This window comes from Meles meles, chromosome 16 (assembly GCF_922984935.1).
Source record: "Meles meles chromosome 16, mMelMel3.1 paternal haplotype, whole genome shotgun sequence".
NCBI classification, from domain to species: Eukaryota; Metazoa; Chordata; class Mammalia; order Carnivora; family Mustelidae; genus Meles; species Meles meles.
In genome coordinates, this window is record NC_060081.1 from 23,837,563 (window position 1) to 23,850,449 (window position 12,887).

At 38.9% G+C, this 12,887-nt stretch overlaps 1 protein-coding gene across 3 annotated transcripts in view; it reads left to right on the forward strand.

Annotated features, from left to right (window-relative positions):
• Window positions 1-12,887, forward strand: part of SRBD1 (S1 RNA binding domain 1) — a 203,397-nt gene that overhangs the window by 110,133 nt on the left and 80,377 nt on the right. For all 3 annotated transcript variants that reach the window (XM_045981714.1, XM_045981717.1, XM_045981715.1), the window contains exon 16: window positions 6,952-7,034. In XM_045981714.1, the coding sequence (XP_045837670.1) occupies window positions 6,952-7,034 (83 nt within the window). The remainder of the gene's footprint in view (window positions 1-6,951; window positions 7,035-12,887) is intronic.

The window sequence follows — 12,887 nt, forward strand, 5'->3', positions numbered from 1 at the left end:
AAGAAGCTCAGAGTTTCCACTCTAGGTTTTCTAGAGTTCACTTCTTCCTCAAGTCTTCATTTCTAGTGATTGATGGCAGGGATGACTTTATAATTCATTTGAGACCTGTCCTACCTATGGTTGTAGGTTTTCCTTTTCAACCCTCTATAAGTTTACGATAGCAGAATATAACAGAACCTTAACATTCATGCAGTGTTAAACATATGTAAGAAGATGACCTTCATATTACTGTATCTTCTTGACCAGTTTGTCAGCTTACTGAGAGCAGAGGTTATCCTTATAAATCCTTACAGTCCCCCGTAATAAGTTCATTATACTGGAGAGGCATTTAAATTGGATAGAATAGTAGATAGGTGATATTAAAATGCTTATTATGGATTTCTGATTTAAAATAGAAGATTGAGTATTCCTTTACTCCCTTCTGAACTCCCGTAAAAGTGACAGTAGCGTGATGGAAAGAAGGCACAAACTTACTAGGACAAGGAAGGGAGAGGAAAGAACAGCAATAATCGTTTTGAAATGGGAAAGCAAATGGCTGAATAATAAGTGATCTAGCCAACTTGAGAAAGTTGAATACTAAGACAGCATTGTAGAAAACCAAGAACTAATCTGAAATGATCATGGAACCCTTACAGATTCAGGAAATGCATGCACCAAGTTACCTTTAGAAGTATCTTGGGAGGGCTGCAGTTAGGCCTAAGTGAGAGGATTGATTGAAAGTTCTGTGTGGAAAGCAGTTAGCCGCAATTAAACACAGAATACCATTTAACCCAGCAATTCCACTCCTCAGTATATACTCAAAAGAGTTGAAAACAAGGACTCAGACAAATACGTGTACGCTTGGTCAAAGCAGCACTATTCACATAGCCAAAAGCTGGAAATAACCCAAATGCCCATCACTGGATGGATGGATAAACAAAAGGTGGTAGATCCATACAACGAGGTATTGTTTTTAGTCATAACAAAGAATGAGTACTGACACGTGCCATAACGTGGGTGAAAACTTAGCTTGAAAACATGCTAAGTGAAAGAAGCCAAACACAGAAGGCCACATACTGTGTGGTTACATTTATATGAAATGTCTAGAATAAGGCTAACCTATAGATGCAGAAAGCAGGCACTGGGAAGAGGGGGGAAATGAAGAGGGACTACTTTATGGGTACAGGAGTTTCTTCTGGGGTGCTAAAACTGTTTTGGAACTTGGTAGAAGTGGTGGTGTGTACAACAGTGTAAGTATAATAAATGCCACTGAATTGTACACTTGGAAATAGTTAATTTTATGTCATGTGAATTTCACATCAATTAAAAAAAAACAAAATTGTTAGATCTCCTGTTCCACACAGTTGAGTGACTCTCCTTCTTTCATCTTTGTAGAAGACTGGAGATTTTTTCCTCTGGAGAGGGTTAAACAGAAAGTCTCTCTGCTGGAGGACAGAGGTTATACATAATAATGGGGATAGCTGCTGAAAAAAAAAGCAGATTAAGTAATTATTTACATGCTGCTGTAGCGATCTCAAGACTAAATCTTCCATGCAGGAGATAGGGGAATACTGACCTGCACAAGAGAAAATACCTAATGAAACTGAGATCAGAGGTCCACAAGAAATGAGCCAAATCACCATATAATGAAGCCCACAGTTGATAAACTTCACATTTAGGCAAAGCACTTACAGTCAGCTTTTTGGTACCGTGGTCCTGGTGGACAGTCAAGGGTCACCTATCATTGGAGGAGACTTAACACTGTTGAAGACAGATGTGGGGGTAGTGCGAAAGCCACTTAGAGGAAGTAGAGCCTATATAGAAGGAAGAAAAACTTTTACATCCTTAGAGAAAAGAAAGGTATTTTATTCACTTAAATGAACTTGACATAAAGTAATATTCACCCTTTTTAGGTGAATTCTTGAATTCATCTGTGAATTTTGAAAAGCTAAACTAAATCAGGTTACCACAACCACTGACACTACAATTAAGATAAAGAATATTTTTATCTGGCCAACAGATTAGTCTGCTTCTTGTTCAAAAATGAAATTATTAATTAGGGGATCAAGATCATTTATTGAAACAACATTTTAAAAGTTTTAAAATGAAAAAATTTTATTTGGAATTGCTGAATGAAAAAACAGCATGGGAAGTCTTATCTGCCTCTGTTGCTGCCTGATGGCAAGGAGAAGGGAAAAATGAGGGGAGTATGGGACTTTACAAATAAAAATTTTCACTTGGATATTCCTAGATAACAAAATAAGGTAAATTTTTAGGAGAACGCAGTTTAGTACAGTCTTTCAAGCATGAAGTTTATTGCTTTAGAGTCTAGATATTTCAGAGAACTGAAGACCAAAACCCATAGAACCCTTTTTCTCCTTTGGATAGAAGATTGAATGAGGGGGGTGGTGCTTTCAGGGTCACTTCATGTGGTTGTGCAGGTCTGTGCACCGGACATCCTGCCTAACCATAGGAGGTAGCTCTGCTTACGGACCTATGAGAGCACTCATTCTCTCGTCCCTCCTTTGGGTGTAACTAACCTATTTTTTTCCTCTAATGCTTAACATTTTGTTCAGTAGCGGTTTAGTTGTCTCCCTTTCCCCACTGAGTTACATTATTACCATTTAACAGATTACCATATATTAAAGATGAAATTCCTATGTGTATTTTTAGTCCTCTTTTCCTTGGTCTGACTTTGCCACAGTTCAAGACTCTCAGTTACGGTGGTTTATGATGTGACTTGCTTTAATCTTTTTTTAATTGTACTTTTCTTATGCATTTCCTATTTTCCATATACACTTTGGAGCCATTTAATTGCAATTCTGTTAAATTGGCACCTTCATCCAAGTTCTGTACACTTTATTACTCACAGGCAGCACACACACACAGTATTGCCCTTCGCAATATTTTCTTATTGGTTGTTGATGGCATATGGTACTCTATCAGTTATTGCCTGGGTGTTTTTATTTTTATTTATTTATTTATTAAAGATTTTTATTTATTTATTTGACAGATCACAAGTAGATAGAGAAAGAGAGAGAGAGAGAGGAGGAAGCAGGCTCCCTGCTGAGCAGAGAGCCCCATACAGGCCTCGATCCCAGGACCCTGAGATCTTGACCTGAGCTGAGGGCAGAGGCTTTAACCCACTGAGCCACCCAGGCGCCCTGCCTGGGTGTTTTTAAACCAGCCAATTGAAATCTAAGTTCTGATATTTTTTCAGTTGACTTGTTTGGATTTTCTAAAGTAGTCAAACATCATCAGTAAATTGTAATCTAGTTTCAATCTGTAAGGACCTATTTAGCCAGAGTGATGCCATCTGATGCCATCCGGTTAAACAGTGATTTTGTTGTTTATGCAGTAAAATTTCAACTGACCCTGCCCTCCCACTCCCCCAGGGACTTACTTAAAAGCAAGTTGGGGAAACCAGTCCCAGGTAACAGAGCCCAAATACAAGGGCGGGTCAGGCCAGGTGGAGACATCTAATTAGTGGGGCACGAATACTGTCTCCCTAGCTACTAAGGAATGTGGGCCCTGCCTTTTGGGCACCAATTCTGACCAAGGTGATAGGCTAGTTCAAATATCTACTAGGGTAAATTGTAATTCAGTTGGTCACTTTTGTGTGACCTGGCGTAACTGGGCAGCTTTCTCTGTGTGTTGTAATCTCATTGGCCACCTGTGTGTGGCCAGGCTCAACCACATGGCTTTGCCCTTTAGAAGTTAGTCGGCAAGGCAGGGAGGGGTTGCCCTCTCTGTAAGAGGCAGCCCTGACTGGTCGGTTTGATTCTTGATGCTGGGTGCGAAATAAAGCTTTGCTTGACCTTTGCTTTTTATCAGTCTCGCTCCTTTGATTATGGATCCATCAAATCTTTTCAGTAATGATACCACCTTTTTTTCCTTGTCCAGTTGTACTGACTCGAATTTTCTGAACAATGGTGAAGAGTAACAGTGACATCGAGATATATTGACATCATGTGGGCAAAATAGTATTGGCGTATGCTTGGATATACTACATTGAAAAAAATATGTAACAGCTTCATTGAGATATAATTTAATAGCATAAAATTTGCCCTTTTGAAGTGTGTAAGTCAATGTTTTTAGTACAGTCAGAATGTGCAGCCATCGCCACTATCCAATTTTAGAACATTTTCATCACTCCAAATAGATACCCAGCACCCATTAGCACTCGGTCCCCCTTGCCTTCTTCCCCCACCCCCTGATAAATACTGATCTTCTTCCCGTCTCTATGGATTTGCCTAGTGCAGACATTTCATATAAATGGAATTATTACAACATGTGGTCTTTTGTAACTGGCTTCTTTCACTATCATAATGTTTTCGGAGTTCATTCACACTGTATCATGTATCGGCACTTCATCCCTTCCCATTGCCAAATAATTTTCCATTATTTGGGTATACCGTATTTTGTTCATCCATTTATCTGCTGATGGGCATTTGGGTTGTTTTCACTTTTTTGGCTGTTATAAATAATGCTGCTGTGAACATTCATATACAAAATTTTATGTGGACATATGTTTTCATTTTTCTTGAATATATACCACACAGTAGTAAAAATTTGCAGACATGGTAACTATGCTAAACATTTCTAGAATTTCTTTTTACTTCTGTTGCTATTTTCCTCACTGTTTGGTTTCACCCTCTTTCACTGTGTCCATCTTTTCTTCTCTATCTCACAATGTGCACGTGCCCTCAACTTTTGGGCTATGACTCTTCGTTTGTCTTCGTTCTCTTTATCAGCACTCTATAAGACTTCTTTTACCTGAGCTACCTATCTGTATCCTAATTTCAGGAATCTTTTGTCAGCCCGATCATTCTCAGCCTACAGGTGTGCATTGCTACTGTTAATTAACTCCTTTCTTGTTTATCCTGCCAGTACCATCTTCTCTTGAAAGCCTGAACATACAGCTTTCCAATTTTCCTTTAAACCGTGTTTAGATTCCTCCTTCGTGAACAGTGAACATCCTTCAGATGAACAATGTTCATTTTCCTCTTTCTCCTATCTCCCATCTCTTCTATACTTGCTTGAGTTTTTATGCTCTGTAGAGTGAGTAGCATCTGAAAGCAAAATACCAGTTCTAGAAATATTAGAGTCTATGTAGAGGTTGTTCACTGGGACGTTGTACTCCAGAGGCTCTTAGGACTTACTGGAGAATTAATGTGTCATCTAAAAAGTGTCATTTAGCAAATCAGTATGAACAAAGGAGATGCTAGCAGTGAACCTATTAGGAGCAAACTGCTCTAACCAGTTTCTAAGTTTAGATTTTCGTAACGTGGGTTTTCCTGGAGGGGTAGATTTGAGAGATTTACCTATTATTAATACCTGTTTTTTGAATTTTTGGTACCTTCCTACAGTGACTGTTCTGATGCCTGTGTCTTTCACTTGGTTTCCTGTTGTGGGTTGTTGTGTTTTGTTTGTTTTGTTTTGTTTTTAACCTGAAAGTATTTTGGCAGTGTATGTATGTATGTGAAAATCAGTCTTATTGTATTATATTTTTGAAGATTAGAATAAAGAAATGATCTTTCCTTCCAGAGACTATCAGATGTTTCCCTGGTGGCATCTACTCTCACTGTGTAATTTTGCATGTGATTACTGGGGGAAGCAGCTCCCCTGTAACCTGCAGCACTTGCACTCATTAACCTGTTGTGAGGTTTGACAAGAAAATGTATGTGAAGGACTTGGAGCCTGGAGTCTGCATCTTCTCCAGTGGGGAAATAGGCAGATTGTATGACACCAGCTTATTGCTCTCTAAGCTGGCTTTGCAAGCTGCCATTGTCACTGTATGTGAGAAGTAATAATAAAATCCATGAAAAAGACTTGAATGTCCATGCAGTGAACTGAATGCTCAGAGTAGAGCTTATTTCTGATGAAGAGGTGGTACAAATCAGTGACAGGAGGATCCAATAGTCACTTGCAAGTGGTGGCTTCTGTTGCCAGACCTTGAACAGTTTAATAACACAAGAACAGGCATGGGATCTCCTTTGATGACCTTAAAGTTTTCACTGAATGGGTTTATATTTCATCCAACTTTCTGTGTGAGAAGATGACACTGACTAGCTTTCTCGCATTTAGAAAATGAAAGCTGTTTGTATGTAAGGACCCAATGTAATAATTATACCACTTGGGAAAAGAAGAAGAAAAAAAGAGCTACCCTTGGAAGTATCCTTAATATTCATACCAAATTTCTTTTCTCCAGCTAAATCTATCTTATAAGTTAAATTAGGTATGAAATTGTGTTACCATTTCATAAGAAAAAGATGAAAACTGATGACCAAGTGAAAACATGACAACAGATAAAGGAATGTTGGAAGCTAACTCAGATCTCTTGACCGTGGATTATTATGGTCAGGAAAGGGATGTGATTTAGAACTGTGAGCGAGTGTGTTCAGAGACAAGCAGCTAAGATTCAGATCACTTCACAGTTACTCTTGCAATCACATCGAAGGCAATACAAGTGTGTTCATGAGCCAACTGACTTGGTCTCCAGTTGCAGTAAGGTATGATTCCATCCATTACTCATAAACTATCAGGACCTAATCCTAATAACATATTTGACTTGCAAATATATGTCATAATAATGCAGGGTTATTTAAAAGTGAAACAAATATCGACTTGTTCATTAAAATGTGAGGTGCGCTGATATGCTCTGTTTGAAGAATGAACAGGTGATTATTTAAGAATAGCAAGTAAGTGTTATATCTCTTTTTCCAAATGTATTAGCCTTTCAATCTATTTGTGCTCGGAATGCCTACAGATTCTGGTAACAAAAGTAATCCTGAAATTTTGCATTCACTTCTTTTGTGTGAAAAAAGGAAACTTTGAATGTAGTTAAGTTGGTGGTTTCTTTGTGTGGGAGAAGAAGGAAGGAATTAAATACTTGAATTATGAAGGCCTAACTAAGTTATTATTTGGATACTGCTTTTCACATTAAGCCATACTTTTTTTCTGTTTTTTCAGTTTCCATAGCAAGGCGTGTACAAGACCCATTAGCTGAGCTGGTGAAAATCGAGCCGAAGCACATTGGAGTTGGAATGTACCAGGTAAAGCAGTGTGGGTCATTTACTTTGTGAAATCTGTCAATAGTATGCAGACTTGGCATAGTAATTAAGTGTCGGTGGGAATACCTTCCCATTTTCAGAGGTTACACAGTTGATGGGAAGGTAGTTGAGAGTTAAGTTATTAGAGAAGGGAGGAGTTTTTCTTTTTTTCTTTTCCTTTTTTGGTGTTTATGGTTTGGATTAAGATTTAGAATTGACTGTAGTCGTATTTAAAGACTATTAAAACATTAGATCAGACTAGTAACTTAATCCAGAGAGCCTCTCCCTTTACCATTATTGTAAAAAAAGAGAGGAAATGGAGCAAGGGGGGTATGTTGGCTCTTTGTGTAAGCCAGTATGAAATATTGATCTTTATTGATCTTTCAGGAAGAAGCCTTTGGTACCTACTGTGCCTTATTTCTTTTTCTGGTTCCTGTTTTTATTTGATTATTATAATGAGTTTTTGCTCATTACCCAGTATGATCTAGAGCCTTTCAGTTGTTACTGTGTAGCAGTAGTAGTAGTAGTGGCGCTTATTATTATTACTGTATTTTCAGTTCTTGAGGTTGTGTGTGTGTTCATTGGGCAGTTGAGGACAACACTAAATCTTAGCAAAGTGAATCCATGATATCTTGTCTGCAGAAACCTCAAGTTGAATTATTTTTCTTTTCAATGAAAGTCTTTTTAAAATCTGAAATAAAATATTATCTTCTGTATAATTTTCATGGGACTTGAATGATAGGTTCTGTACTATTCTCTAAGAAATGTATTAGGGCATGGAATCTGTGACTACTAGAAATAGAAGAGATCTTAGAAATCATATAAGCCTACCCCTTCATTTGACAGAAAAGGAAGCTGTGTCCCGAAGTAGTTAGGATTTTTACCCAGATTCACACATTGGCAAAGCCTAGACTAACTTGTCACATATTGAATTTAACTGGGAGTATTCCCATTTTATAGCAAGTTAGACTAAGAGGCACCTAGACCTTTGACTTGACTTGTTCATTTGGGAAGGATAGTTGCTGAAGGGGTAGATGAAGGATAGTTGCTGAAGGGGTAGATCTAGCTATATAGCTAGATAGAAATGTCTATACTCTAAAGAGTATAACTCTAACAGTTTTATTATATAGGTATTTTAGTTAAGAGGAATTATAACTGTATTAATTCAAGACGAAGTTATGGAATACCTCAGCAAGATAGTAGAACAAAGAAAAGAAAAGGAGAAGTCAAACTCATAGAACCAAGACAGGCTAATAAGCTATTGGCATCAAAGAAGTCTTTGGTAAATAGCAGAGACTTAGCCTCCAGATTCTTCGGAGATACAGCATTTAACATGAAAGAGTTCATCGTTCCAACAGCAGTAAGAAGAAATGGAAGAGCTTTAAGCAAGGGAATATTATTTGATCTGATTTGTTTTTTTAAACATTGGCTCTGGCTAATCTGGGGAGAATTACGTAGAAAGGAAGAAGAGAAGTAGTAAGACCAATTCAGAGGCTGTTACACTATTTCAGGTAAGAGATGGTGGTGGCTCAAAGTTAATAGCGGTAGAAATGGAAAGCAGTTAAATCTATTTTGTAAGGCCTATTTGGTAATAAGTGGAGGAAAGGGAGTTTGCTCCAGGAGTCCTAGTATGTGGATGATGCCTGACAGAACAGATTTGGTGGGGATAAGATCAGTAATTCAGTTTTGGACATGTTAAGTTGAGATGCCTGTAAGAAATCCAAAAGATGTCAAATAGAAGTTGGATATGCAAGTCTGAGATATAAAGGAATAGCCATATTAACATTGGAGTACAGACTTTTCAGCAAATAATGACACTGAGAAAGTGATCAAGATAGTAAGCTGAGCTTATGATATCCTTTAATTCTGCCACCGCTATTACTGGCATATCCATGATTCCACCTTCTTTAAAATGACAGAGAAGGTGCACATGTATGTTTGTATCCATATAAACACATATGAGTAAGTTGATAACCTGGGAAAACAAGAAAGGGTTGATGGATGGAAATTTCAGGAATTCCTGAAAGATAGTAAAAATAAAGAATCACATTCATGGAAAAATAAAACCTGATGGAGCTGCAGCTTAAAATGCACAGATCAGGGGCACCTGGGTGGCTCAGTGGTTTAAAGCCTCTGCCTTTGGCTCAGGTCATGATCTCAGGGTCCTGGGATCGAGCCCTACATTGGGCTCTCTGCTTAGCAGGGAGCCTGCTTCCTCTTCTCTCTCTCTCTGCCTCTCTGCCTACTTGTGATCTCTGTCTGTCAAATAAATAAATAAAATCTTTTTTAAAAAATGTACAGATCAATACTGTTCTCAAACCAAAATCACTTTCAGGTAGTGGGGAGGGGACCTGTAGTGTTAGAGAAGGAGGTGCATGTGGAATGATGAGGCCCATCGTGACCCCTTCCCTCCACACCCTGTGAATCCAAGTTCAAGCGCTAGGTATAACCCAGAGACCAGAGGGAGGCTGGGAGATCCCTCAAGTAGCCTTTGGTTGTCAGGAAGTTCAAGGAGTCTCGTGCCGGGAAGACAAACTTTTGGCACATCCCTGACCCCTGGCATCATATCCCACATCAATGGATTCCGATGCTGGTAAACAAAAACAGCATACACAGACAATTGGGGACTCTGAAATGATCTTCTGCTAAGAATCACAGAACATTTGAGGAAAACTTGTCTTAGCAAAATGAGGCACCAAATATAATGAGCAAAAAATAACGAATAGGCAGCAGGCTTTGAAATAAGTAAAATTAATATTCACAGAGAGAAAAGAGAGGTTATTGCCTATGTAAAACAAATCTAGGATAAAATGAATTAAGTCTGTCTTAGAATTAAAAAATCTTGTCGAGATGGAAAAAAACAAATGGTCTAAATAGAGTGGACACAGCTTAAAAACAAATTAATGAATTGAATGATCTTTAAAATACAGTCTTGGGATCCAGGAGCATGGAACATTTTTCCATTTTTTTGTGTCTTCCTCAATTTCTTTCATGAGTACTTTATAATTTTCTGTGTATAGATTCTTAGTCTCTTTGGTTAGGTTTATTCCTAGGTATCTTATAGTTTTGGGTACAATTGTAAATGGGATTGACTCCTTAATTTCTCTTTCTTCAGTCTTGTTGTTGGTGTACAGAAATGCAACTGATTTCTGTGCATTGATTTTATATCCTGACACTTTACTGAATTCCTGTACAAGTTCTAGCAGCTTTGGAGTGGAGTCTTTTGGGTTTTCCACATATAGTATCATATCATCTGCGAAGAGTGATAGTTTGACTTCTTCTTTACCAATTTGGATGCCTTTAATTTCTTTTTGTTGTCTGATTGCTGAGGCTAGGACTTCTAGTACTATGTTAAATAGCAGTGGTGATAATGGACATCCCTGCCGTGTTCCTGACCTTAACGGAAAAGCTTTCAGTTTTTCTCCATTGAGAATGATATTTGCGGTGGGTTTTTCATAGATGGCTTTGATAATATTGAGGTATGTGCCCTCTATCCCTACACTTTGAAGAGTTTTGATCAGGAAGGGATGCTGTACTTTGTCAAATGCTTTTTCAGCATCTATTGAGAGTATCATATGGTTCTTGTTCTTTCTTTTATTAATGTGTTCTATCACATTGATTGATTTGCGGATGTTGAACCAACCCTGCAGCCCTGGAATAAATCCCACTTGATCGTGGTGAATAATCCTTTTAATGTACTGTTGAATCCTATTGGCTAGTATTTTGGCGAGAATTTTTGCGTCTGTGTTCATCAAGGATATTGGTCTGTAGTTCTCTTTTTTGGTGGGATCCTTGTGAAAATGTCTATGCTACCTAAAGCAATCTACACATTTAATGCAATCCCTATCAAAATACCATCCATTTTTTTCAAAGAAATGGAACAAATAATCCTAAAATTTATATGGAACCAGAAAAGACCTCGAATAGCCAAAGGAATATTGAAGAACAAAGCCAAAGTTGGTGGCATCACAATTCCGGACTTCAAGCTCTATTACAAAGCTCTCATCATCAAGACAGCATGGTACTGGCACAAAAACAGACACATAGATCAGTGGAACAGAATAGAGAGCCCAGAAATCGACCCTCAACTCTATGGTCAACTCATCTTCGACAAAGCAGGAAAGAATGTCCAATGGAAAAAAGACAGCCTCTTCAATAAATGGTGCTGGGAAAATTGGACAGCCACATGCAGAAAAATGAAATTGGACCACTTCCTTACACCACACACGAAAATAGACTCCAAATGGATGAAGGACCTCAATGTGAGAAAGGAATCCATCAAAATCCTTGAGGAGAATGCAGGCAGCAACCTCTTCGACCTCAGCCGTAGCAACATCTTCCTAGGAACAACGGCAAAGGCAAGGGAAGCAAGGGCAAAAATGAACTCTTGGGATTTCATCAAGATCAAAAGCTTTTGCACAGCAAAGGAAACAGTTAACAAAACCAAAAGACAACTGACAGAATGGGAGAAGATATTTGCAAACGACATATCAGATAAAGGGCTAGTATCCAAAATCTATAAGGAACTTAGCAAACTCAACACCCAAAGAACAAACAGTCCAATCAAGAAATGGGCAGAGGACATGAACAGACATTTCTGCAAAGAAGACATCCAGATGGCCAACAGACACATGAAAAAGTGCTCCACGTCACTCGGCATCAGGGAAATACAAATCAAAACCACAATGAGATATCACCTCACACCAGTCAGAATGGCTAAAATTAACAAGTCAGGAAATGACAGATGCTGGAGAGGATGTGGAGAAAGGGGAACCCTCCTCCACTGTTGGTGGGAATGCAAGCTGGTGCAACCACTCTGGAAAACAGCATGGAGGTTCCTCAAAATGTTGAAAATAGAACTACCCTATGACCCAGCAATTGCACTACTGGGTATTTACCCTAAAGATACAAACATAGTGATCCAAAGGGGCACGTGTACCCGAATGTTTATAGCAGCAATGTCTACAATAGCCAGACTATGGAAAGAACCTAGATGTCCATCAACAGATGAATGGATCAAGAAGATGTGGTATATATACACAATGGAATACTATGCAGCCATCAAAAGAAATGAAATCTTGCCATTTGCGACGACGTGGATGGAACTAGAGCGTATCATGCTTAGTGAAATAAGTCAATCGGAGAAAGACAACTATCATATGATCTCCCTGATATGAGGACATGGAGAAGCAACATGGGGGGGTAGGGGGATAGGAGAAGAATAAATGAAACAAGATGGGATTGGGAGGGAGACAAACCATAAATGACTCTTAATCTCACAAAACAAACTGGGGGTTGCTGGGGGGAGGTGGGATTGGGAGAGGGGGAGCGGGCTATGGACATTGGGGAGGGGAGGCGAACCATAAGAGACTATGGACTCTGAAAAACAACCTGAGGGTTTTGAAGGGTCAGGGGTGGGAGGTTGGGGCAACCTGAGGGTTTTGAAGGGTCAGGGGTAGGAGGTTGGGGGAACAGGTGGTGGGTAATAGGGAGGGCACGTTTTGCATGGAGCACTGGGTGTTGTGCAAAAAGAATGAATACTGTTACGCTGAAAAAATAAATAAAATGGGAAAAAAAAATACAGTCTTGGGAGAGGGGGAGCGGGCTATGGACATTGGGGAGGGGAGGCGAACCATAAGAGACTATGGACTCTGAAAAACAACCTGAGGGTTTTGAAGGGTCAGGGGTGGGAGGTTGGGGGAACAGGTGGTGGGTAATGGGGAGGGCACATTTTGCATGGAGCACTGGGTGTTGTGCAAAAAGAATGAATACTGTTATGCTGAAAAAATAAATAAAATGGAAAAAAAATACAGTCTTAAATTGAGAAAGTTGGACACTATGAATAAAATGTCATAC